Source organism: Dermacentor andersoni, chromosome 7, assembly GCF_023375885.2.
Source record: "Dermacentor andersoni chromosome 7, qqDerAnde1_hic_scaffold, whole genome shotgun sequence".
In the NCBI taxonomy this organism is placed as follows: Eukaryota; Metazoa; Arthropoda; class Arachnida; order Ixodida; family Ixodidae; genus Dermacentor; species Dermacentor andersoni.
The window spans coordinates 20640215-20667824 of NC_092820.1; the positions used below are offsets into that span (position 1 = coordinate 20640215).

A 27610-nucleotide genomic window follows, 5' to 3' on the forward strand; every position below is an offset into this window, starting at 1 on the left:
ATAGACCTAGGGAGAGCATCTCGTCACTGCTTGATCGCTCAACGCCAGACAGCCGTAGCCAGTCGCCTAGCTGAGGCTCACCTACTGCATGGTAACAAGTGCTGCTTGCTGCGGAGAGCCCATCCTAACTAAACGTCTTGGCAATTTTCAGACGTGTGTTGGGAGACATGTCAGTTTCAAATCTCTCGGAGCTACTGGCCCTTATTTTACTGTGAACAACGGATGCCGTAATTTTCACAAAGGCTTCTAAACAGGAAGCAGCCCTGCTTTTGACTGTCTGCCTCATCAGTTCCCAAGTCTGAAGTTTGAAGTTTATTTTTTTCTTCATTACAGAAAGAGGAGACAAGAGCTAACGGCCATATGGCCTGACAGGGGCTCTAGCTCCTAAGCGCGTTCGGCTTACATGATGATTCAATGTACGAAAAAAGCAAATATAACAAGAACAAGCAAGTACGATGTAGAAAATACAAATAAACAAGATAGTTTGTACATTATACAATGACTATATGAAGTGCGATCAAATAACAGTATGTGTTGCGTGATGACTGCAATACCATGATTACAAGTTACTTCCAAACATTTTTTCAAACAAGTTGGACAGCAGGTCACCAGAAGTAAGTGAAACTTGCACCATATGATACTATCAAAGTTCTAGCGCGAAGCTTCGTTCCTTACTTTTAAACCTAGAATAAGTGCCCACAACACCAAAAGTGCGATTGAGTGATAGGAAACTTGCAAAATAGTGCCCGCCCTCTCCCGTACGTAGCCGTGGCCGTACCACTCACTAGAAGGTCTGGCTAAAAAAAAATGTTGACCTCCACTGTTACCTGGGCTGCAACAAGTCTGGCCTACAAATGAGAAGACACATGATAGTGCGCTGTCTTGTTTTTGTATGGCCCCATTTTTAGCTCTGTTCATTTTTCCATGTCATGTACCAGCTAGGTCATCGACATATGTTATATAAGTCCATCAATTTATAAACGAAATTATCATTTTCCGTTAAATATGAGGGTTGATCCAGAAATAAGTTTCCCAAAGAGCTCCAGCCACACGGGAAGGTGCGAGGCGAAATCCAGCAACACTGCTGCGCGCGGCTGTTCCCCCACTCTCGATTCCCCCGGCCGCGCTTTGCTGCGCCGCTCATTCTTGGCTCAGCAGCCGTCCGATATGGAGGTTCCCATTGTTTATCCTGCCAAGTGCGAGATTCGCTATTTGCACGCCAAAGGGACTCCACCCATGGATATTCATCATCAGTTGGCAGAAGTTTATGGTGACAAATATATGTCCATTCAACACGTCCGAAAGTGGTGCAGGGAGTTTAGTGCCAGTTGGGAGGAAGTCCACGATAAAGAACAGAGTGGAAGACCGTCAATTTCGGAGGCGGTTATCGAGATAATCCAACGCAAAGCGCTTCAAAACAGGAGAATCACCATCCGTGAACTTGTTGCTCATATTCCTGGGAGTTCTTAAGGTACAGTGGAAAGAGCTTTGCCTGAAAAATTGGGGTATCACAAGTGTTGTGCTCGATGGGTACTGTGGCTTTTGACATCAGACCACAAGGAGAAGTGCCTTGGCTGTGCTCGCCAGTTTCTTCGAAAGTGTCAAGAAGATTAGGAAGGGTTGTTGGACTCCATTGTTACCGGAGACGAAATGTGGGTGTTTCGTTTCACTCCCGAAACGAAACAAAAATCCAAAACAGTGGCGTCACCCAGAGTCACCAGTCGCAAAGAAGTTCAAACTCCTTCTGCTGGCAAAGTCATGGCCAGTGTTTTTTAGGATCGTAAGGGAATATTGCTGACCGATTTCATGGAACGTGGGAGAACAATCTACTCAGACATTTATTGTGTAACACTAAGAAAACTGAGGTGAGATATCCACAACCACCGGCGAGGAAGACAGGCAGCCAGAGTAATGCTGCTTCAAGACAACGCCCGACCTCACGTCTCCCGTCAAACCCAAAAACGTTTGACAACCTTTGGGTGGACTGTCATGCCCCACCCACCGTACAGTCCAGACCTCACGCCTAGTGATTATCACTTGTTCCCCAAGTTAAAGGAACATTTGAGTTTCCAACGCTTTCGGCACGATGATGAAGTCAAACAAGAGGTGAAACGCTTCCTCAACAGGTTGGCGGTGGAATTCTACGATATTGGGATACAGAAATTGAAGCACCGTCTACAAAAATGCGTAGAAAAATATGGCGATTATGTAGAAAAATAGAGCAAAGTTTCATCTTTCCAATGATGTAAATTTCTATGAGAATAGACAATGTTGTCTTTTTCTAAAATTGATGGGAACCTTAATTCTGGATCAGCCCTCGTATCATTTCTTTTTAATGTCAGGGTAAATCCCTCAGGGCATACAGGGGTATGAGATGCGGACGAATAAGGATGATTAAATGAACGAAAAAAGATTTGTGGATCTCATTAAGTCCAAGAGGGATCGATAATGTGGGCTCTGCATCCACGCAGTGTAATCGCTAGGATTATGCGGCAAAAGTCCCGCTGCTGCGAGGCGCCGGATCCTCGTTGCTTTCAATGCACGGCAAACCCACAGCATGTTATATGTTATATAATGCACGGCAAACCCATGTTATATATTGTGGTGGATGTCGGCTTCAGCATTTCGTGACTTGCAGACTACACACCCAGGGCGAGGATATAACAGACGAAAGTGCGGCCACTTCTAAGTCACGGCAGGAGTGAGTACAACCCCGGCCCGGATCCTCCGAAGTTAAACCTCCTCTGCACTGGTAAGACCGCGGGGGAGGGTTGCCACACACAGACGTATGAGAGCACGTGTGCGGTGCCAGAGGTGCTCCTTTTTTGTTAAAAGGAGGATGGCTTCATCTAGGTGAAGGATCTGAGACAGTGCCGATGTAGAGGTCCCTAGACGGGTCGCAGAATCCACACGGCTTTGGAAGCTGAGAAGGCCACATGGGATCCACTCGATAGGTATTGGCTGCGAGATGTGTGCTGCCAGAAGATGGATCTGTTGACATATTTCAGGGCGACGACTGACACATCGCAGAAGCCGTGTCACCTGATTAACAGCCTCGCGATTAACAGCTTCAAGGGGATCCCATTGTGCTGTTGTCAAATGCTGGAATTGGGCTTAAAAATAGCATAAGGATGATAGCATAATTTGATATGAAGTGGCTGCAAAAAACCCATTTTCGTTAAAGCATTCTTGTCCGGGGAGTTTGTTTATATTGTTACACTGCGCGACGAAGCCGAAGAAGAGGAGATGGAAGAGCTGTGCACAGTGTAGAAAATGCCCGACTGCCTGCAGTCTCGTCTCTACAGCCCCTCGATCATCTTGTAAATAAATCCATCTCATCCGTAACAATTTTGGCAGACGGTGCAGGGTAATTACTCTGGACAAACTTCTTGTACGTACCCTCCAACGAAGCCGGCACTTGCTCAGACTATCGCCTGAAGACATAGACATGAACGAACCACTAGCGGCTGGTGGCAGCCATGAGACAAGCATGCAAGATGACAGTGAGCACCCAAGGCAAGTCATCTGCTGGATCCCTCGGAAGGAACCGAGCACCTTTTCCGGCAAAGCTGATGAGGATGTCGATGACTCACTGAAGTATTATCAAAGGGTAAGCGGTCACAATGGGTGGAACTCAACGGCGTGACTTGCTAACAGCGTTTTCTTTCTCACCGGAACCGCACTTCTCTGGTTCGATAATAACGAAAGCACGATGACAGCATGGGAAAGGTTCATTGACGAAATCAAGACATGCTTCGGAGACTCACTTTCAAAAAGAAGGCCGAGTGTATGCTTTCACCTACAGCACGGTTGTCCGGAGAAACATCCACAACTTACATTGAAGAAGTATTGAAACTGTGCAGAATTGTGAACATGGGCACATCGGATGAAGATAAGGTTGGACATCTTCTGAAGGGCATTGCTGAATTTGTCTACAATTTCCTTATAGCAAAGGAAGACCTGCGGACTACATCTGATCCAAGAGGTCACTGCTGGGCTTTTGAGGAACTGAAGACGCGTCGCGTATTGCCAAAGTTTGGTAGAATTGACAACGTGACCACAGTCGCATGTGTGGACGCCTCCTCCTCCCACGACATTGCCTTATTAGTACATCAACTCATTAAAGAAGAATTAGCGCACTTTCAAGCACAAGGCGGAGGAAGAGACGTAGGACGGGAATACCCCCATTCCCCGCTTGACGTATGCAGTCTGAACAGCCGGTGATTTGCCAACTGCAAACTAACAGTGAAATTTGGCCTTTGCATGATGAACACGTCAGTGCTGACACGGCGGAGTTCCAGTATCTTTCGTTTACCTTTGAACATCATCAGACCGCATCACCCCAACACCTTGCTACCCAGTACAGCCAGCCCCAGGCCCCATCTTATGACTATCCTGTGTACCGCAAGCCACCTATTTGCTTTAGCTGCAGTATCCGTGGACATATCACAAGTTTTGGGCATACCCGATTATCAATCTGGAGGCCAAGACAGCGCACCGTGGTACACTGCTTTGCCTCTTCAACAACAGCCGCATGAATGCGCATCCCGGCGTGAGTCTCCACCTTCCAACCGCAGTCTTACTCCTCCTCCATCCGGCTATCGTCGCTCGCCATCACCTTGCCGTCGCTCACTTTCACCACCATCCCTAGCTGGGAAACTAGCTGGTGCGACCAATGGAAGTGAGGTCGCAGGATGGTCAAGTAGTCCTCCGCTTGTTGCCATGTGCAAAAACAAAGTGTGTGTCTATGTTGATGGTTTAAATACTGATCCCTTCGTCAATATTGCTGCTACAGTTTCTGTAATGAGTGTTTTGTTTAAGAATTGTCTGGGACACAAAGTGACGTTCACGTGGGACCAAAAGACTACTTTTCATGGAGTTGGGGGCGAACTGCTGTGGCCTGTTGGAATTTGCTCTGCTATAGTGAGTGTGGGTGGGCAAGATTTTCCAACTGAATTTGTTGTTTTGGAACATACCACTCACATCATCATTCTTGAGATTGACTTTCATGGTGAATGTGCTGCAATGTTAGATTGTGGGGCTGGTGAAATTTCTCTTCGAAGTCAAGTGGCATGGCAACCTACAAAAAATTCTTGAAGACCAGGTTAAACCGCTCGACAAGTCCGTTTCCTTGGGGGTAGTAAACGGAAGTGTGCACAAGGCAGATGTCGCAATCTTTGAGAAACTCAATGAACTCCACAAATGAGAACTGGGGCCTATTGTCGCAGACCACCACATCCGGATAGCCTTCATGGGAGAACACAGAAAGCAAAGTTTATGACGGTGTGAGATGATACTTCACTGCAGAATTGAACATCTGGCCATTTGGAAAAATAGTCAATAATCGTAATGGCGTATCTGCAGTCATGTGGTGCTCTCTCTATAGGGCCGATGATGTCAACAGCAAGCTTCTGCCACGGACGCTCTGGCAAGGGTACTGGCTTCAAGGGAGTAGCAGCAGTCTTGGTACTTTCGTCAGCCATCTGACATATGCTGCAGTTCTGGATGGAAACCTCCACTTGCCTGTCTATGCCTGGCCACCAGAACCGTTCTCGTAGCCAAGCTTTGTTTGAACTATACCAAGGTGAGTTTCATGGACAGCAGCAATTACATGCGGTGTGAGAGACAAGGGAACAACGATTTGTTCGCCGCGCAGGAGCAGGTTGTCAACGACAGACAATTCTTCATGTACCAAGAAGAGAGGCTGAAATTCGCCTGAGAGCGTCTTATGTGCAGGCCAAGATGTGGCATCATAGGTCTTGGCTTGTTCTAACATGCAGTTTTCATGAAAGGCCTATTGAAACAGCTCTTTGGTGAGGCACGGTAGCTCAACAAAGGACACAACCTCATAAAATTATACATTTTCCTGCGGAGACTGAACTGGAAGGCGGGAAAAGGAATCCACCACCTGGTTTTCAGACCCCTTCCGACACTCTACTGTATAATTGTAGCGAAGCAGCCATTCCGACCAGCGTGCAATGTGAAGGTGGCGGCACCCAGTGCCTTGAGAAGAGAGTAGCGAGACCAAAGCTTGGTGGTCCGTGTACAACGTGAAATGCCGTCCCCAGAAGTATGTATGCCAATGCTCACATCCCAAACACGTGCCAGCGCTTGACGCTCTCCTACTCCATATTTCTTCTCTGCAGGTGAAAGTGTGCGAGAAGCAAAGGCAACAGTTCGCAGCCTGTGGCCATCCACTTGCTGGATGGCCACAGGCTGCGACCCGGTCTGACCCAGTCCGCAGTCGGACATGTCAGTGGACACTACAACCAGAAGGGACGCATCAAACATTGCAGAACTTTGCTGGAAGAGAGCAGAAACTTCACCTGAGCGAAACTGGCATCTACGGCACCATTCCAAATGAGTGGCTGGTTCTTCCGGAGAAGAGCTCGCATTGGTTCCACCACGTCAGCAAGCCTGGGAACGAACTTGGCATAATACTCTATCAGTCCAAGGAAAGAGCGCAGCCTAGTACGATCAGTGGGCGCTGGAGTAGTCATAATTTTCTCTAGCAAAGGAGAGATGCCTTGCAGTGTAATCCTCTGTCCCAAGAAGGAAAGTTCCTGTACGCCAAATACGCCCTTGTTGTTCAACTTGAGCCCTGCTTCCTTAACGCCCCGCAGTACAGCAGTCAGGTTGGCCAAGTGTTCCTGCTCACCCTTCCCAAAAACAATGATGCCGTCAATATAGAACAAAACACCAGAGCATCCTTGAAGGATTTTCGTCATCATTTGTTCAAATGCAGCGGGGGTGGATGCCAACACGAAGCACATGCGTTTGAAGTGGAAGAGACTATTGTAAGTTATGAAAGCGGTCAAGTCACAACTTTCAGGATCGAGCAAAACCTGGCAGTTGGACGATGTGAAATCTAGGTTCGAAAAATTCGTTGCCCCAACGAGACTGAGGAGGAGTTCTTTGGTGTGTGGAAGAGGGAAGCTATCTGTCACAACAACTTTGTTAGGCTCTCAAAAGTCGACACAAACACGAAGGCCTCCATCCTTCTTCTGAACAACAACAACAATCGGAGACACCCATTCTGAAGCGTTAATGCACTCTATCACACCCAACTGCTCTAGTCGAGGAAGTTCCTCAGATACCCGAGCTGAGAGTGAAAGAGGAAGGCGGCGAAGTTTTGCTACAACGGGCGGAATCGAGAGCTGTACTTTGACACGATGCACGAACCCATTGGCTAGGCTGAGGGTGGAGTTGAAAAGACGTGCAAATTCATTGTGCGATTGTGCTGGAAGACGTGCAGATGAAACTGGTTCCCGAACTGGAAGTTCTACGTCGGTAGCACTGTTAGTTGACATAGTAGTCTCAAGGCAACGGAGAGACGAGCCATCAATCTGGAAGTCAAGAGCCGTAATGGCTTTGACACCCAGAAGCGATGTGCCTTGCGAGACAACATAGAACAGAATGGACTCTTCGCGTTCCTTGTATGCAACTTTCGAAAAAAGCATCCTCGCACGAGATAGGCTTTTTTTGAATAATCTAACAGCTTCACACAGGGCACGGACAGCAGCACCTGTCCGGCAAAATGTTTATCAAAAAGATCACCTGCTAGAATGGAGACTGAAGATCCCGAGTCGATAAGAAATAATAAAGTCGCGTGAACTGCTATCTCAACTAGAATTCCAGCGCGGCTGGACGGGGTCTCACATAGACTGCTCACAGCTTCGGGCTTGAAGTCGGATGCTTCTGATGCCAGCAGGAAGTTCTCGAACATCCGGTACAGTTGCGGCCAGGGAACAGGAGGACGGCCGGGTACAGGCAGAAATGGGGGCGGCGGAGCGAGCCCGACACAGCTCACGGCATAGAAAAGTTGCAGGCACGGTCACGCCCCTTGAAAAGATCCCATCCTCGCCGCCATTATGGTATTTTGGCAGAAGCCACAGAGGAACTACGAAGACAGTCACAGCTGCCACGGAGCAAGACCCCTCTTTATTCAGAGGCATGCATATATACAGGTGACAACACTGGCGACACTGGCAGTGTGTAAGGACAAACAGAAACTGAAACTGATATACTACAATGACCTTAACAGAGAGAGTGTAAGAGTGGCGTTGAAGATTAATATGCAGAAGACAAAGATAATGATGAATAGCCGGGCAAGAGAACAAGAGTTCAGGATCGGCAGGCAGCCTCTAGAGTCTGTGAAGGAGTACGCTTACCTAGGTCAATTAATGACAGGGAACCCTGATCATGAGAAGGAAATTCACAGAAGAATAAAAATGGGTTGGATCGCATACGGCAGACATTGTCAGCTCCTGACTGGAAGCTTACCATTATCATTGAAAAGGAAGGTGTACAATCAGTGCATTTTACCAGTGCTGACATATGGAGCAGAGACTTGGAGACTGACAAGGAAGCTTGAGAACAAGTTAAGGACCGCACAAAGAGCAATGGAATGAAGAATGCTAGGCATAACGTTAAGAAACAGAAAGAGAGCTGTTTGGATCAGAGAGCAAATGGGTATAACCAATATTCTAATTGACATTAAGAGAAAAAAATGTAGCTGGGCAGGTCATGTAATGCGCAGGTTAGATAACTGTTGGACCATTAGCGTTACAGAATGGGTACCAAGAGAAAGGAAGCGCAGTTGAGGACAGCAGAAGACTAGGTGTGGCGATGAAATTAGGAATTTCGTGGGCGCTAGTTGGAATCGGTTGGCGCAGGACAGGGGTAATTGGAGATTGCAGGGAGAGGCCTTCGTCCGGCAGTGGACATAAAATAGGCTGGCAAGGTGAGGAAGGAGTGGTAGTTGTTGGCGGAAACCCACCCCCAAATAAATTTCTGGCTGCGCCACTGGCACGTGGAGCATTCGAATGGCAGCCATTTGGATTATGGTTGCCGTAATTTTTGACATCGCACACACTGATCAGTCAAAGAAATCGAACAAAAACCGTACGGTGTGCAAAATTTTCGATCGCTGTGCTACATTAATTCTGTGTAGTTGGTGACAGTGCTGCAGGGAATTCTGAATAATCGAGCAGGCCTGACAGATTAGTCGACTACTTACTTTCTTCTATATCATCTTTTTTCTTGTTTTTTTCTGTTCCTTCGTCTGCTTCGTGTGACGACTGCGGGTCGTTTCCATTAACCTTTCAACCATTGTAAATTAAAACCAGCATGTCAGAACAAAACAAAACAAAAAAAAGACTCTATTTATGACCGGAATGAAAACGTGACCGAAACGTTAGTTATTATTTTGTTCCGGAGTGAAACTGAATTATCTTTATTGGTTTTCGGTTCAAGGTGAAAGTCGGCAATTCGAAACAGACAATGCCGGGCAACGTCAGAATTAGCGCATATCTCAGACAGGGATAGTGTGAGCGATAGCCGGTCGAGCGCTCCACTTATCTAACCCTGCCGCTCCGTGCATTAGCAGATCGGCATAGTAGCGAAATCTGGAGCTTGTGCGGTAAAGAGCTTATCATTTTGTTTTCTACTTGTACAATGCTTTGTTACCAAAGCGTTACCTCTCTTTATGTTCATTTAAGTTTGTTTTATTGGAACAGCGGTCTTGCATTTCAGCGAGTACACTCGGTGACATGCTGCTTCTGAGGCCAAGCTGAGCGCCTGGACTCAAAGCACTGAGCATGATCTCAGAATCCGCAATTCACTTATTGATAAAAATAAATACTATGCTTTATTGTTACTACGGTTCGACCATTTGTGCATGTTATACTGTTAGAACCGTTATGATCATTTTTTTTTTTCATTCCTAAGCAGAATTGGAACAGAACTTCTTTATTGGAATGAAACTAAAGCCAGAACGAAGAACATTTCGTTCCGACACCCTGATTTAAACAGATGCAAACACCTTGGTCAAATGTTCCAACTCTTTGATACGCGCGGCTGCTTGATCTGTGTGTTCTGCACATGTGCAGCCTTTAAAAAATGTTGTTTTGGTAATAGTCCGGCATCCCTTATAGTGTGAATATTAGCAACTCCGGCAACTTATGCTATAAGTTGTCTGTGCTTAGCTTTCTTTCATTACATGCAGTTTTAGCAAGCGACCGGCTCTGAGCGAATTTAGAGATGTTTGACATAAAAGAAAAGGTGAATAAACTGCACAGATAAATAATAAACTAGGGGTGCACAAATACAGGCTAATAAATTTCAAATCGAATTTCAAATCAAATGATACAAAAGCCAAATATTGTATCGAATATCAGAAAATTTACCGCAAAGCTTAACAGTTACAAATTTTGGCCAAGAAAACTCGGTGCTGCATGTGCTCAAGAGTTGCCTAGTAGTGCATAAAAAGAATGTAGCGAGCGAGCAATCCTTTATTGCATAGAATGTTTCGCTTTCCTATTTTCTCCCAAAATACCAAAGGAGTTTTCCATCTTTACAGCAGGTGTGTTATCGTAAGGCCAACCTGTACGACTGACGAAAGCACGAGCCGCGCATCACGGGACCCAAACCTGACTCCGTGCCTAGCCATAGTTGCTGTGTGAGTTGATCGCGGATGGCACTGATGGCAACAAGCAAGCGCCTTTTCATTGTAAGGGTCACCGTGATTTGCCACCTGTCAAATTTTATAAAATTAAGAGAATCATGGCAAGTTCTATCGTGCACCATCAGTGCAGATGTGTGCAACCGGGTGGTCATCACACTGGCCACATGACACTTTTGCGCCCATCGTGCAGATACAAAGCTAGTCTTTAGTTGGGTTACCCGAAACTATAAAAAGAGACCATTGTGCATCTACGAACGGCGTCAGGTACGAGAGGCAGGCGTATGTGTGTCGCAAAGATGGCAGCCATCCCGAACACTCCCTTTCGTTTGCAGTGCAGTTTGTCGTCTTTCCTAGTGTCGTGCGGCTGCTCCAAATGTATCTCTGTTGACGTGGCACCAAACTGTAACTTTAGTTGCCGATGCCCAATGAAGCAGTGCTGATTAGGCCTAATGGCCTAGGCAGTATGGCAGTGATAAAAATTCGCCGATGGCCGACATGGTAGCGGGCCGTCGGGGAATGCCTGCCACTAATATGTTCGTACAGGTTCATCAGGGATCAGTCCTGAGATCACGCGTACAGGTTTGATTGATGGCTATTGATTTCATTGCCATGTATCCAACATGAAATATGTGCCTTCCAATGGCTAATCGACCCGATATTTGCATGTGCTTTTGCACGTTTTGAAATATGTGGTGCTTTTGTTGCCGTTACCTCTGTTCACGTTGCGTTGCAATTGTTCCTGTTGACCTGGACGAGTGTTTTACAGACACAAGCAGCCACAACCGATGCAGTGCTGTTCTGCACATTGCGGCATTTGGCCGCTGTGTGAGAGATTGCCATGTCGAGCCAACATTGAGGAATGATTAAGGCAGAACTGCTTGCAGAGCCAATGTCCACAATTGTGTCAATGTGGGCCAAGCTCGGCGCGCATTTTGTGCAGAAAACAATGAAGTTGGGTGCTTGCTTGGCACATCATTGAGCATGAGGGGCTTCGTGGTGCACGCAACATGCAGCACTGCACGAGTATACACCAAGTATACCCTTAATATTCGAAAAATTGAATAGTAGATATTTTAGTCGTAAATAATTTTGAGCGTTCGTTATTCAGTTTGATTCGGTGATTCGAGTATTTGCACACTCCTAGCAATGACCAAATCACAAGATCACTTTGATAGAAAAATGTGGTGTGGTGTGAGTTGCACCCTGGCAAGGTTGTAGTGCATTGCAGAGTCCTAAGGTCTTCTCAATTGGTGCAGATACTTGGACAGCCTGTTGCAGAAGGATCGCTCACCCCTGACTTGGCTTGTGGCTCTCTGCTTTGAGCTGCAGAGGGCACAAGTGCTGGCCAAGTACCGCACGCCTGGTGAGAAACACGGAGGTTGAGCAGAACGTTGGTTTAGGCTAGTTGATAATCCACAGTGCTTGGAGATCCTTATCACAAAACATTACAGACGACAAAATGTAAAATGATAGGTGCAAGCACTTTAATTTTCAACTAATGTTTCTTGCCGGGCACTTGGAATTTGTACACACATGAACAAGAAAATAGCTCAGGAAGAAGCCAAAGCAATCATACTGTTATTCATGCCATGGTGGCTAGCTCGACGCAGCAGCTGTTGCGGAGCTCCAAAGCGGGGACAGGGTTTGCATACCTCCTCCGAAATGTTTTGTGTGGAGGAACACGGAGAGAGATATTATTTACAGTGTACTTACAAGAGCAGGCCTGCCATAGACCAAGGTGGAAAACTGCTTGCACCAAGAGTTCAGAGGTGTCTCGTCATCTTTGTTACAGCGACTGGTCTCTTCAGCATCTGTTGAATCATAATAATATGATACAGGAGCATGTGTACCAAGTAAAAAGCCTGCAGATATCACCATCTACCACTAGTGCTTGTGCCTGCCATTTTGTCTTTTGTTGTGTGTCCTATTCTGCATTAGAAATGTAATGGTACATTCAGCTTGTTCCTACTGCACTGCAATTTGGTTTACAGCATTGTGGAGCCCTCCTGAAATTGGAGATAAAGAAAGCCTGCCCCAGCTGAATGTGCTAGCGGCTCCCAGAGCAATCAGAGTAGTCATGTGATTTAGTTTCTGTCGGGTCTGAGTTGCACTCAAGAATACCTTCCAAGCACTCCAAGCTGGAGTGCAACAATCTGAATGGATTAGGTTAATGTGTTCCAAGCGCTTGAGTTCAACCAGCTGAATGTAAAAGGCACCACGACATCACTCTGGAGCACTCAAAAGCGAATACAGTAGACTTCCGTTATTCGACTTCGGTGTATTCGATTTCGTGGTTAACTCGATTCCGACCAAAGGTCCCGGCCAGCGCCCATACATTTATATGCGGCCAAACCTCCATTATTTAGATCTGAAAATTGGCCTTTGCTGAATAATTCGAATTTGACTGGTCAGCTTCGCTGCAGTACAGCCATGTTATGCGGTGAGCATATTAAGAATAGTGTGCTTTTCTTAATTGTACAGGTGCACACGCACCGTCTCTCCGAGGGCACAGTATGAGAAGCCTGATAAACACACTGGCAGCTGTTTTGGACGTTGCTGTGGCAATTCGAGCCCTCTTTTCACCCACCATGCGTGTCTCGTTTATGAGACTGTTAACGGGACTAGCACACGTTCCTTAATTGTACACACTGTGCACGAAGAAGCGGAGGAAAACCATCTGTGTTTTGGGAAAGCTAGCGAGAAGGTAGACAGTAAGATGAAAACAGGGGACGTTTAATGCCAAACGAAAAAGCGGGGCCTATCTAAAACTCTGAAGGACTCCCAGTAAACTTATTAGGCGTCTCGGTGCTCATACCATGACCGTAGATGGTGCATGTGCGTGTGTAAATTAAGGAACATATTCTATGCCCCGTGATACCGACACATTTACACACTTTGTATGCTTAACCACATAATAGGTTTGTACTGCAGTGAAGCTAACTTTAAAGGCAAGTACTGTTATGTAAACGGCAATTTTCTGCGTTTTTTTCTGCCATTTGTCTAATTGGGCCCACTGGATAATTCAACAAGTTTCGTTGAATTAACGTAAGTCGACTGTAGTTGAATGTACCATAAGTGCTATGGAAATCGTAATTGACAGCGTGTGGATTGCCGCAATCGAACAGAACTTTTTTGCCTTTAGAAGTTATTCTTTGTCCAATCGATATTTGGTAAAGCATGTGTTTACTGATAAAGAGACAAATGCAAGGGCAAGTTTTTACAGTCAAATTTGATACACGAGAGTGTAATATGTTGATAACATGGTCAACCTTGTCACATGCAAATATTGTCGATGAAATGAGCTAAAGAAACTTGATATGATTGGCTGTAACATTTATGGTGTTCCTTTGGTATTACTCTGACTCGTACACACACTTCTGCGCAAAGATAGTGACACAGCACATGTAGGTGCCTTATCAGGAGCTGCTAATATGTAAGCAGGCAGGAATAAACACGGGGGTCTTTTGCCCTGCATCTGTCAACTGCCGAGTCTGACTCTGCTCTTAGGGTGTGCCCTAGACATAACAGTTCTGTTGTTAAACATCAAGCTGCAGGCTGCAGCATCTGCCTTCCAAAGAGGGTAGAACAAAAGAGCGTTAGTGTGCTAGCTGAACAGTACGTGCACATTCAATAGGTTAAAATTCAACTGGATGTTTCTGGTAGGCTGTGCATTTATTTGGGATACTAATCAGCAAATTCAGTGTCTGCTTGAAATTCGGCTGTGACCAATCAGCACAGAGGTAAAGTCATTTTTACCTCTGCTGTGTTCAGTGCTGAGTGTGTTGTCACTTGCCTATTTACAGATGCGAGCTTCACCTTGCCCAGTTGCCGCAATCACGTGCGACGAGTTCTAGAGCGGGCAATCGAACTGGTAGCCCACAGGCGCTGCCCTCTTCTCTGGAGGCTCTACATTGAGCTAGAGGTGTGTGCAGGTGCCGGGATTTGTATTTGTAATTTTTGTTCCTTTCTTAAAGCAAAGCTTTCTTTACAAACTCTCCTTGACTTTCATGACCATGGTTGCTGGCTGAATTCTACTGCTGTGTTGGGGAATAGCTTGCACGCAGAACAGCACTATTATCATTACTACCCTTAAGGCCCAACCACTGGCATGCGTCAGCACACTTCGGCATGCGCCATTGCATCAAAAGTGTCGTTCGCGAACAGGGTGAGGCATGGTGAGCCGGCGTGCACTAATCAGAGGCTGCGACGCATCACCGGCATGCACCAGTCGGAAGCTGCAAGGCCTCTGGCTGCTGTGCCTATGATGGCCACCAATGCGAAGACACCGACACTAAATATTGTCCAAGCTGTTTGGCCGCACGATGCATATGACAGTGTTCCTGAAAGACAGTGTTGTGATTGTGGCAGTGCGACATGGATCCGAGCCGAGTTCAAACGACTCCGACAAATCCAACCTGCCCACTGAGTTCCGCCAGTCTCAGTGTGATTGTCTGCTGAAACATACAACTGAATCACAATTGCTGCAACGTCTGTGGTTGGTGTATGTATAGGTTGTTGTGCTCGAAACGAATTGAAACGTGCTTGTGAACTCTGAGGTCTGGATAATCAGCACTCGCCTACCTCTAATGTTTACATTGCACACAGGCCTAGCGTGTCCATAGAGTTTGTAACTGGTGAGTGAACTAGCCCAGCTGAGAAACTCTGTCAAAACAGTTTTGTTTCGCATTGCAGCGATTTGAAATATGGCACTCCAGACTTCGTGTGGTGTGTGACGTGGTGAATGAATTGTGTGGAACTTAGGGTGGTGAACCGTGGCTTGTTACTTGTGGTCTCAGGTGGCTCAAGCTTAACGGGCGAGCTCTGCGCTGTTGCCAGCAGCAAAGACAGCTTTTGAAAGTGAAATACACTAGTAGCTAAACAATGGTAAGTACGTACATCATCAGCCGTGCTGTCCGTTTCAGCTGACAGTGCGCTCTTCTATTCGTCATGTTAATCCAATTCAGTACAAGTTCACAGTACTCCTTCACTCATTAAAAACAGTGCTAAACACGTACGCTGGACAACAGAATAGAGGATGGGACACACATGGCGCTGTAGCGCCCTGTGTTTGTAGCGCCGTGCTGTTTTTAAACATTATGGAAAACCACCAACTTGCCCAATCTGCCGTTCTCCTTCACTCACTTCTTTCAAGTGCAGGCATCTTATGGGCCAGTTAGGGACAAATCACTCATGCAACACTGAAGGATGTTGATGCCCTGAAGGAAACATGACACAGTGCTGTCATGTTTTAGTCTGTGTGTCCTTATACTTGAGCACTGCAAAAAGAAATGATCAGTGTGCAATATGTGCACCGTGTGCAATGCATAGGAGGACCTGCGTCATGCAAGACCTATGCATGCAGCCGTGTATACCAGGATTGCTTCGATGACTGCTTGCAAAGCAGCACATACTGAGTCAGTGAAAATGTAATTGGCCTTTGATCTTTTTTTTTTTTTATGGAAAGAGCAGATGGTGTGAGTGCATTGCGGGGAAGGTGAAAAGGTGTCATTAGTGCTTAGTGCAGTCGGTATGCTTGCACTGCCCAAATCTCTTCAGCTTCCACTAAAATGTTTCTCGCTGCGATACTATAAATTGTAGTCATGAAAAATATCAACTCAAAACCAAGTTTTTAATGCATCTTCACAGATTGTGTTTCACAAGTTAACACTTCCACAACAACAATATGCCGATATACAGCATATGCACTTGAAATACATACATTCTGTAAAGGCGAATGACCGGGCCTGCAATGACAAACTTTGTAGTACCACTGAAAAAAGTGCTGCCATGGGTATCAGCCACAACAAAACTGCTGCATGTCCAACCTACTTCCTCAGAGGCACCTCTATGAAGACTGCTCAGGCCCTTCCCATTCTGGGTGCAACATGCAGCCCTTCTTTCGACTTTTCCGCATATGTCACCAGCACTGTATCTAAGGCTCGTCGCATTCTTGGGTTTGGGTCGCGTGTCTCCCTTCCCTGTGGACCTGCGGTTTTCAGAGCACTGTAAGCTTCTATCATTCTGCCATGGCTTGAGTACTGCTCATCAGTATACTGTATTTACTCGCATAATGATAGCACTCGCGTAATGATCGCACCCCTGAGCTTTGGCGTCACAATTCAATTTTTTTTCTTTCCCGTGCAATTATAAGCCAAGTCTAGCTAATGATGATCACGCCTACCATCTGTCGAATGCTACGCAAACAACTCTTGAAGACATACCAAGCGGTCTGCAAGCACCTAACATTCTTAAGCAGATGCCCCATTTCATTCCTCTCATCACTTTCCACACTTGCATGAAAAAAGAAAGCTACAACCAAACTTGCCTCGGCTTTGTTATTTGTAGGCTTCATAATGGTCTTGGTCAACAACAACATAAAGGGCGCCTTTCTATTCGTCTTGTCTGCACTCGTGGGCATGCAATAAATTGCAATCGGCAACGATAGTGGCCACGTTTACACTGATACGTTAGAAGTGTACCCTATTCATACGCCGATGCTTGTAACGCAGCTAAGATAATCGCTCACCCTTAGCAGAAACGTGCCGTATTAGGATAGCAGTGAAAACAAACGCCGCAGTTTCCGCAGCATGCCTGCCATGTGTTTCTATGTGACTGGCAGCTAAGCACACCCATCTCTGTTTCTGTCCCCTCAAAGTGGACATGGCTACGTTATTGTCGCAAACGTGCCGATATTCACAATATTATTCATTACTGATGTGAAGGAAACTGTTTCAATGCATGTAATGTACTCACGAGAAGAAAAAAAAAATCGTGTTTGACGCGTTCGGCTTGCTCTGCCAGCCGCCATTTTTGTTTTGGTGTCCCGCACTGACAGCGGCAGCTCCCTGCTTGTCATCTCGCAGCAAATGCGAGAAAAAAAAAAAGAAAATGTTTCTTTTCATGGGAAATTTAACCCACGTAATGATCGTACCCCTGAATTTGCGTCAATTTTTTTTACAGATAAGTGCGATCAGTATGCGAGTAAATACGGTACGTAGTCCCCATACTAAACTAACCTCACTGACAAACTTGTGCTTGTTCAGTGCCGGGCAACATGCACCTCTCTCCCGTCTTTTCGGTCGTCACAAGCTCATGCCAGCCTACAAAGGTCGCCTCAGTACCCTAAAGTGGCACACCTTGAATACCAGCGCAACATTGCACTAGTCTGTCTATTCTGCAGTGTGCTTGACAGCTCTCTGGACAGCACTCATCTTTCTTCATCAGTCTGTCAGAACAAGCAGTCAGGACAGCCTGATCCCCATTGCGCCTATACGGTGCAACACTGCGACTCCATTCTTATATCTGGCATGCGAAGCTTTCTCACCACCCCCTAGCCATTCATACTCAATCGGTTCTCCTGTGCATTGTGCACCCATCGACTGCCCAGTTCTTGCCCTGTATGTGTGTGTGACATGCTCTGCGATCAGCAAGTGTGTGTTTGAGGAGGGGGTTGCCTTCTGCGCCCTGCAAATTCCTGCTCTAGATGGCTGGCTATCAGACACTCTAGCATACAGGCCTCAGTCTTTTTTTTAGCCTTGAGAGGTGTCTAGAGTGCCATGTTACCACTAAGGTTATTATTATTATGCTTACTTGTATTTTTAATTCTGCTTTAAAGACAAACACATTCCCAAAGGCTTGGAAAACAGTGCAGGCCGTTCCCATCTTTAAGTGTGGGGTAAAAACTACTGCGAGTAACAACAGGCCTATTTCTCTCCTATGCACAGCATCTAAATTATTCGAGACAACTCAGCACTCAATAATTTCATCCTCTATTAAAAATACTATCATTCCGCAGCAGCGTACATTCATATCGGGACACTCCACAGGTACCAACCTCATTAGCTTCATGATGCATGCCTCTCAAGCAGTGTATAAGACAGGACAGGTGCATGTCGTTTATTCTGACCTCAACAAGGCGTTTGATGTATACCACAAAATACTCCTTGAAAATTTGACACGACTTGATCTGCACCACTCTGTCACAGCGCTGATAAGAATGTACCGTATTTATTCGAATATAGGTCGACCTTCTTTTTCCAGAAATATTACCCATAATTAGCTATCAACCTATATTTGTGACCAAGGAATCTCGACCTATATTCGTGATCAAAGCTAGCAAAAGTACTGTTGACAGAGCCGCCTCTGTAGCCGCGAGGGCCAAAGCCGCAAACCGAAATACCCTGCCATGCATGTCGATGCCGTACGTTGAAGCCGCAGTTGCGCAAATCACAAATACCTTATTTACTCAATTCTAACATGCACCGATTGTAATGCGCACCCGTACAGTGCAGTACTAACTAAATTAACAAGCATGGTGTCACACGCGCACAAGCAAGCATGAACAGCTCTCACTCGATGACCGCAGAAACTCGCCGTCGCAACGCTGGAGTGATGAAGCGTGGCAGCAGCTGCCTCTCACCTCAATGCAAACTATAAGCAGTGAAAACACAGCGCGTGGCGGGCTCTGTCCCTGTCGCAAATCGCTTTCAAGATAGGGCCGAGGCGATCGTATCACTGAAGTGGATCGTCGCAAATACCTCCTGCATCAGTCAACTGTTGCTTTGCTGCCGAAAACCATCTCCTGTTTTCGTCAGTTCTGCACTCAATATCGGGTATTCCAAACGCCCATGATGCGTCCCGATTTCCATTTGTCCTCGCACACATAATGACTTTCCTTTTAAATGCAGCATCATGACAAACTTGGCACTTGGCGCTGATAAAGCAAACGCAGGACACAGGAAGACAGACGGTGGACTAATGCCTAAGCACACATGCTATAGCACATGGAGGAACTACGGCAGCTAGGCTCGAAGCGCATACGAGGTGGCCATATTGAAATGACGATGGCGATATGTTAACGCAGATTTAGGGTCGAGCTCGATTCTAATGCACTGATTCTAATAGGTCGACGTATATTCGAATAATTTTACAGCTTAGCTGTTAATGTTTAGTTCCCCCAGGATGGTGTCCGTGGGTAGACACAAAACTATCATCATCAGGATTGGCTCCACCATCGTCGTCTTTTTTCACAGTCGGCTCGTTGGTGCTCCTCGGCGCTACCGTGCGAATGCGCTCGTGCCACTGCTCCTGCGTTCATCGCCATCATTAATTAATCAAGAAACACAAAGACAACCAATTTTACAGTGAAGCTGTTAAGGGCTAGTTCCCTCAGAATCGTGTCCGTGTGTAGACACAAAACTCCCCATACGAGGGCCAATCCCAAAGATAGTGCAATCCGGGCCGACCCGCGACAGACGTGCAGTTTGCCATTAAGGGGCCCACATACACAGTTTTGCTGGTCATTTTTTTTCACGGAGTGAAAGGGCACTGAGTTTTCTTTATTTTTTTTTTATTTCTCGGAGATTACAATATATAAGGGTTGATCCATATTCATGTTCGACATATATTCAAGTAAATATGGTACCTACGCGACCGGTACTGCTACGTTAGTGTAAATGGTCAGTGTCAGAAGTTTATGCGGTTGCAAGTAGAATTTCTCAAGGGTCTGTCCTGGGCCCTCTTGTTTTCTCGCTGTTCATTAACGACGTTTCAGCAGTCATTCAAAAATCTTCAAATTTATTATATGCTGATGATGCAAAACTTTTCAAAGTGGTAAAAAATGTTAATGATTGTGCTACTCTTCAGAAGGAAGTTGCTAATTTTGCATCATGGTGCACTGGAAACAAGCTGGTCATAAATGCATCAAAAACAAAAGTTGTAAACTACATGAGCAAGACTAACAGGTCTTTATTTCCTATCGCATTAAAGACGTTCTCCTGCCAAAAGCTCAGGGAACAAAGGACCTTGGAGCGTACTTCAATAGCTCTCTGAGTTTCTCACCCCACGCTCAATAGACGAGGCAGCATGCACATCGAATGCTTGGCGCAGTATGTCGGGTGACGAGAGCCTTCAAACAACCTGGGCCATTTGTAGCTTTATGTAAGAGTGTATGCCTTCCAGTTCTTGAGTACACCTCCGTCATTTCGAGCAACACTTGTATGTCAAATTATGAACTTCTCGATAGTGTGCAATAAAGTTCACATCTATATTTAGAAATCAATTCTGTTAAAAGCCTTCCATCTTCATAGAGCTAACACAAACACTCGCGTTATCTACCCTCACCTGTAGATGCAACAAATTGGATGTTATTTTTTTCCACAAATTATTTGATGGAAAAATCTGCTGCTCGCACTTGCTTTCTAATGTACCCCTTTTACGAGGGTTGATCCAGAATTAAGGTTCCCATCAATTTTAGAAATAGACAACATTGTCTATTCTCATAGAAGTTTACATCATTGGAAAGATGAAACTTTGCTCTATTCTTCTACATAATCGCCATATTTTTCTACGCATTTTTGTAGACGGTGCTTCAATTTCTGTATCCCAATATCGTAGAATTCCACCGCCAACCCGTTGAGGAAGCGTTTCACCTCTTGTTTGACTTCATCATCGTGCCGAAAGCATTGGAAACTCAAATGTTCCTTTAACTTGGGGAACAAGTGATAATCACTAGGCGTGAGGTCTGGACTGTACGGTGGGTGGGGCATGACAGTCCACCCAAAGGTTGTCAAACGTTTTTGGGTTTGACGGGAGACGTGAGGTCGGGCGTTGTCTTGAAGCAGCATTACTCTGGCTGCCTGTCTTCCTCGCCGGTGGTTGTGGATATCTCATCTCAGTTTTCTTAGTGTTACACAATAAATGTCTGAGTAGATTGTTCTCCCACGTTCCATGAAATCGATCAGCAATATTCCCTTACGATCCTAAAAAACACTGGCCATGACTTTGCCAGCAGAAGGAGTTTGTTTGAACTTCTTTGCGACTAGTGACTCTGGGTGACGCCACTGTTTGGATTTTTGTTTCGTTTCGGGAGTGAAATGAAACACCCACATTTCGTCTCCGGTAACAATGGAGTCCAACAACACTTCCTTATCTTCTTGACACTTTTGAAGAAACTGGCGAGCACAGTCAAGGCACTTGTGGTCTGATGTCAAAAGCCACAGTACCCATCGAGCACAACACTTGTGATACTCCAATTTTTCAGTCAAAGCTCTTTCCACTGTACCATAAGAACTCCCAGGAATATGAGCAACAAGTTCACGGATGGTGATCCTCCTGTTTTGAAGCGCTTTGCGTTGGACCATCTCGATAACCACCTCCGAAATTGACGGTCTTCCACTCTGTTCTTTATCATGAAGTTCCTCCCAACTGGCACTAAACTCCCTGCACCACTTTCGGACGTGTTGAATGGACATATATTTGTCACCATAAACTTCTGCCAACTGATGATGAATATCCATGGGTGGAGTCCCTTTGGCGTGCAAATAGCGAATTACGGAACGAATCTCGCACTTGGCAGGATAAACATTGGGAACCTCCATATTGGACAGCTGCTGAGCCAAGAATGAGCAGCGCAGCTGGGGGGAATTGAAGGTTGGGGAACAACCGCGCATAACAGTGTTGCCGTATTTCGCCTTGCACCTTCCCGTGTGGCTGGAGCGCTTTGGGAACCTTATTTCTGGATCAACCCTTGTACATTCTGCAGAAAGGCACAAGGAAGCAGCGCGCCTTCAAATTTTTGTGACCCTCTATCTAGAGTCCGGGCGACATGCAATGCCCATTCAGAATGCCTGGATATCTTCATGCCTAATTTTAATATTTTCCTGAAAAGGAGTTGCACAGGAATTTTAATAACTAAACAAACATTCTCATATCTGTTGTGTGTTCCGTCATTCTGTAATCATTTTTCTGTTTCTCCACGTTTGCTTTGTATTCTCTTCGTGTACACATTTTACACTGTTAAAATCTGCATTCACAAAATTATTTTTTTTAATGCATGCATGCGTGTGTATGTGTATATGTGTGTGTGACGTGCACTGTTTTTCCTGGGCATTGTTTTGCTGAATGCACCAGCTTGGACCAAGGTCCTCGAGGTTGTTCCTTAGCACTTTAATAAACACCTTTGATTGATTGATTGTTATTATTATTAATATTATTATTATTATTAGTAGTAGTAGTAGTAGTAGTAGCAGTAGCAGTAGTAGTAGTGTCGACATGTGTGCACAACGCAAAAGACGAGGACTGAAGGAAGAACACAACACAGGCACTGACTTCAACTGGTCTTTATTTGCGAAATCGCCAGAACTGTATACATGAGTAAAAATAATGAAAAACAACTTTTGCATTATGTCACACATGAACCCCTATTGCAGCACAGCAATAGGGGTTGAAAGATCAGTTGAAGTAGGCGCCTGTGTTGTGTTCTTCCTTCAGTCCTTGTCTTTTGCACTGTGCAAACATGTCGATATTGAATCACCAACTTGCTCAAGCTTCCACCTTATCCAGTAGTAGTAGTAGTAGTAGTAGTAGTAGTAGTAGTAGTAGTAGTAGTAGTAGTAGTAGTAGTAAAGTAAAAGCTCGTTAATTTGACACCCGTTAATTCGGAAATTCAGGTAATTCGGACGGCCCTATTGGTCCCGGCCAAAGTGCGTGTTAGTCTATGGGACCAAACCTTCGTTAATGCGTCAGAATTCAACCCCGCACCGCTTAAGTCGGACAAATGCTGACGGCTGCCGCTACACGAAAGTGTGGTAAAGCAGCGCTGGCACCACTATAGTGAAACCGAAACCTGAGAGGCATCGCCATCGTCATCAATTAGTGGGGGCAATTGCAGCGTCACCAAACATCGGTGTCTTCTTTCTTCACTCCACTGCACCTTCGACGCCATTTTTCCTTGTGTTGTCGATTCGGCATCATCTCTTCTTGCGGAGTTTTCTTTTTTCATTGTGACTGTGTTTTGCATGCCACCACCATCGTGCACTAAAGTGATGGCAACGCCAGCAAAGTGGCAGAAGTACGAAGCCAAGAACTTGGCGACTAAGGTGGAAATTTTGCAGGCTTTGAAGAACGGCGAATCGCGACAGCACGTTATGACCAAGTACAATGTGAAGCGGAGCATGTTGGTAACGTATGTGAAAAATGAACAACAGATTCTTTAAGCCTTTGAAAGCGAGAAGTTTCATGCATTAAGAAAGCGGTTGGGAACCCCGGCTCATCCCCAGCTCGAAGAAGCTTTGCTCCAGTGGGTTACTGACTGTTGCAACGCGCATCTGCCTTTGAGCGGACTTCTAATCTTGGCACAAGGTGAGAAGTACGCTGCAATGATTAACATTAAATCGTTCAGAGGTTCAGAAGGGTGGTTCGCGAGGTTTCGGGAGAGACACAAACTCGTCTTGAGAAGTGTGTGGGGCGAAAAGGCCAGCGTTGACGAAAGCATGACCACCCAGTTGGAGAATGTGATGCTGCTTGAGCACATCGCCGCATATGAACCAAGTGACGTGTTCAATGCAGACGAAACTGCTCTATTTTTCAGAGCTCTGCTCGACAAGACGGTGACTTTCAAAGGGGACCCGTGCATTGGTGGCAAGAAGTGCAAGCAGAGAATAACTGTGCTTCTTGCCGCCAATGTTACTGGCATGGAGTGCTTGCCACTTGTCGTCATCAGGAAGGCGCATAAGCCACGTTGTTTTAAAAACATCAAGAGCCTTCCTGTTGAGTACAGAGCAAACAGGAAGGCTTGGATGACCTCGGTCATTTTTGAAGCTGGCTGCAGCAGTCAGCAGTTCACATCTAAGGACCGCAAGATAATTATGGTTGTTGACAACTGCACTGTACATAACTGTACAGTCGAACTGAAGAGCGTCAAGGTAGTTTTTTTGCCACCCAACACTACATGTGCACTTCAGCCGATGGACCAGGGTATCATTCACTACGGGAAGTCAAAGTACCGAAAACACCTACTACAGCGAATGATCTTATGCTCAGAAGTTGGAAAGCTGTTGAAGCTACTCAGCGCAGTGCACATCATTGCCCACGTGTGCAAAAATGCACCTCCGCAAGTCATTGCCAACGGTTTTTGGCACAGCGGTATTGTGAGGCCCGAGCATGTGGCAGTAGCCGACGAGGTGTCAGCCGAGTCCACCGATGATGACTGCCCGACCTTCGATGCTGTCCTTTCCACAGATGTGACCCTTCAGGACTACATAGCGATTGATGATTGTGTCGCCACGACTGGTCTTGAGACGACGAGTCATGCGAGGAAGTGCAACCGCGACCTCATTGCACCTTACGAGAAGTCACGGAGGTGCTTTTGATATTGGAAGACATTTGCCTGAGCACTTCTGACAGTTTGCGGGCTGTGGGCTACTTGGAAAAGTTAAGAAAAAATTGTGTTGTCAACCGGAATCTGCGCGAAAAAGCAGACGACTATTGCAAAATACTTCAGTAAATAAAGGTATGCTTCACCAACTTGATTTTAATGTTGTTTTTCCTGTTCATTCGTTAATTCGGCATTCAGATAATTCAGACATTTTTTTCAGTCACGCGAGATTCGAATTAACGAGCTTTTACTGTAGTAGTAGTAGTAGCAGTAAAATTGTCACTAAGACCACATTAAATGTGTTGAAGCCAGCATGACACATAATTCCAAATATTTCTGGAGCTTCGTGTGTTCTCACTCTTCTAAAGAGAGCGCCGAAGATGTCTTCTTGATGAAAATGATAATGTTGTCTCGAACACTGCTTATGCCCTTGCCGAACATTTCTGTTCTGTGTATGGTTTAAAGGTGATTCAAATAACCTTCCTCCTTAGTCTGGCATGGTGTGTACGCTATCAGTCAATGAAAGCCTTGTTTTCAAGTGTATGAAGTGCCTCAAACCTTCCCTTTCTTCTGGTGCTGATGGTATTTATTCCTCTCGCAGTTTTTTTCCTTTCAGACGCAGTGTACACACTTGTATACAGCAAGATAGTGCATCAACAGGAAAAGCAGTGATGAAAGTAATGATATTTAAAATGTGTTACACACATCTTGAAACACTTATTGAAATTCTGCTGCAATCTTGAGTACGTAATGTGCAGAATGTTGTAGCAAAATGAGTGCAAAGGTATATGATTGGGTGTTTTTACTCGGTGTCAGTGTGTTGTACGTGGCCTGTTCATTTCTTTCATTGTTTTTCACAATGGCGTGCACCAGGCATAATTTTGAAGTGGCTGGATAAGTGCTTCTCAAGCTTTTCGAAACATGAAACAGTATATGTTCTCCTATTTGATGTTCCCGTAGTGAGTTTTCGCATGGAGTCCACATTCTGTAAACTTGACAAAACTCACTAAATACACTTTCTATGATTCTGAACATGAAATGTGGTGAAAGTGAGTTTTCGATCAAAGAGATAAAGTGGCGTCTGAAAGGGTTAAGACGTATGGAAGCATACTTGTTCCCTGTTCTCACAAGCACCTTCAGTAGTTCCCTAAAGTCTAGTGCCTTTTCTAGCACTCGGAGGGTAGCACGGACATTGCCCGTGCACAAATCAGGTGGTAGACGTGCAGTTACCAACTGCCGGCCTATGTCTATCCTGTGCAGTGCATCAAAGGTATTTGAGTCGGTGTTGCATTTCTTGCTTTCTGTAGAACATTTTAATAAATGAACAGCATGGCTTTATGTGCCAACGACTTAAAGCTATTTGAGACTGTCAACAGTGTTCACCACTGCACCAACCTCCAAAAAGACATTTTTTCACTATCAAATTGATGCAGAAACAATAAGGTACACTTAAGTGCTTCCAATACTATGGCATTAAGTTATATGCGGCAAACACACCATGTGCAATTTTCATACACCCTTCGGGATGCTCCTCTGCCAGCGTCAATGAAATGAAAGATCTCAGTGTTTACTGCAACAAAATGCTAAGCTTCTCTTCACATGTTAAATATGCACAGTGTGCCCTTCACGCTCTTGGAATTGTATGTCGTATATTGCGTGATTTCCACTCACCTGTTCGGTTTATGAAATTGTATTCTGCTGTGTGCCTTCCACTACTAGAGTATGCCTCTGTAGATGGAGGTGATATCTGCAAATCTAATTCTAACCTTATTGAATGCGTCCAGAATAAATTGATATCTATCTCTAAGCACCACTTTTGCCATTCTGGCGACCATAGTCCAGCCCTCTCAAATATACCTCAACTCACACCTCTAGATTCAAGACTTAATTAATCAGGCCTTTCGTTCCTGTGTAAGGTAATCCACGACATTATACATTCCCCAAGGCTTCTTGATCATATGCAATTGTTCGTGCCGCGCTAGTATACCAGGCAGCATTCCGCATTCTTTGCCTGGCCTTGTTGCATTGAAGACTGACCTATATATGGCTTGACTCCAAAAAACATGTAGTAAGAATTGTGCCATCACTGACATATTTCAGAGTTCATTTCCTGTGTTTTGTATGTATGTAGATACTGATGTTGTATGAGAAACTCTCTTTTATGCTTCCTCGTTTTCTTTTTCCCTATTTGTTTCTCTATTTCGCATTTTCTTGTCCTCCACATTCATGTTTTCTGTACATTTTGTCTCACATATTGCTCTTTAAGTGCACCAGTATGAAGGCTGTCTAGCTGTTCCTGGGCACTATAATAAACATTTGATTGATTGATTATTATTGTAGTACAGAATCATGCTTTTTAAGTAGGTACTAGTATATTATTTCCGTGCAGTAGCTTTTGTGCAATTAAAAAAAATGGCATCAATTAAAAATGTGAAATAAAATGCTATGTGCCTGATCATATGCATTGTGCTATTAATTTTTTCTGAGTTTTAATAACGGTTGGCTATCAAGTGTTGTGCAATAAAATATTATGCCACACCAATTATTGCATGCCTCACAGAACAAATTGAATGTCTTTCTCAGCCAAACCATCGTAGTAGGCTGAAAACAATAAACAAACTGGTATTTTGTGTGTGTGTGCGTGTGTTATGCAAATAAGCTGTCCCCATATGTTTGAATAAGTGCTTCAATAGTACGACTTGGCAAGGGACAACAAAAGGCACCTTTTAAAACCCTCTGGTTCTCAAGTTTGTAGTACCTGACGGTATGTCATTTCGTTAATGTCGAGAAAAACAGACTTTGCTTGTTGAAACCAGTTACAGTAGAACATGGCCCCAGGGAAAGCTTTTCTTGCAATACACTCAATGCCGCTCAAGTGAAGGCCTCCAATGCAGTGTTGGTGCTTCAAAACAACCTAGAATAATAAATGAGGTGCTCCATGGGCAAGACTAGACAGAAACAAGAATCAGGAGGAGACAAACTATGAATTA

At 45.2% G+C, this 27610-nt stretch overlaps 1 protein-coding gene across 3 annotated transcripts in view; it reads left to right on the plus strand.

The window, feature by feature from the left end:
* The window catches only part of LOC126535661 (nuclear exosome regulator NRDE2), a 331490-nt gene that overhangs the window by 292862 nt on the left and 11018 nt on the right, over positions 1-27610 (plus strand). For all 3 annotated transcript variants that reach the window (XM_055073175.2, XM_055073176.2, XM_055073177.2), the window contains 2 exons: positions 11722-11828; positions 14269-14387. In XM_055073175.2, the coding sequence (XP_054929150.2) occupies positions 11722-11828; positions 14269-14387 (226 nt within the window). The remainder of the gene's footprint in view (positions 1-11721; positions 11829-14268; positions 14388-27610) is intronic.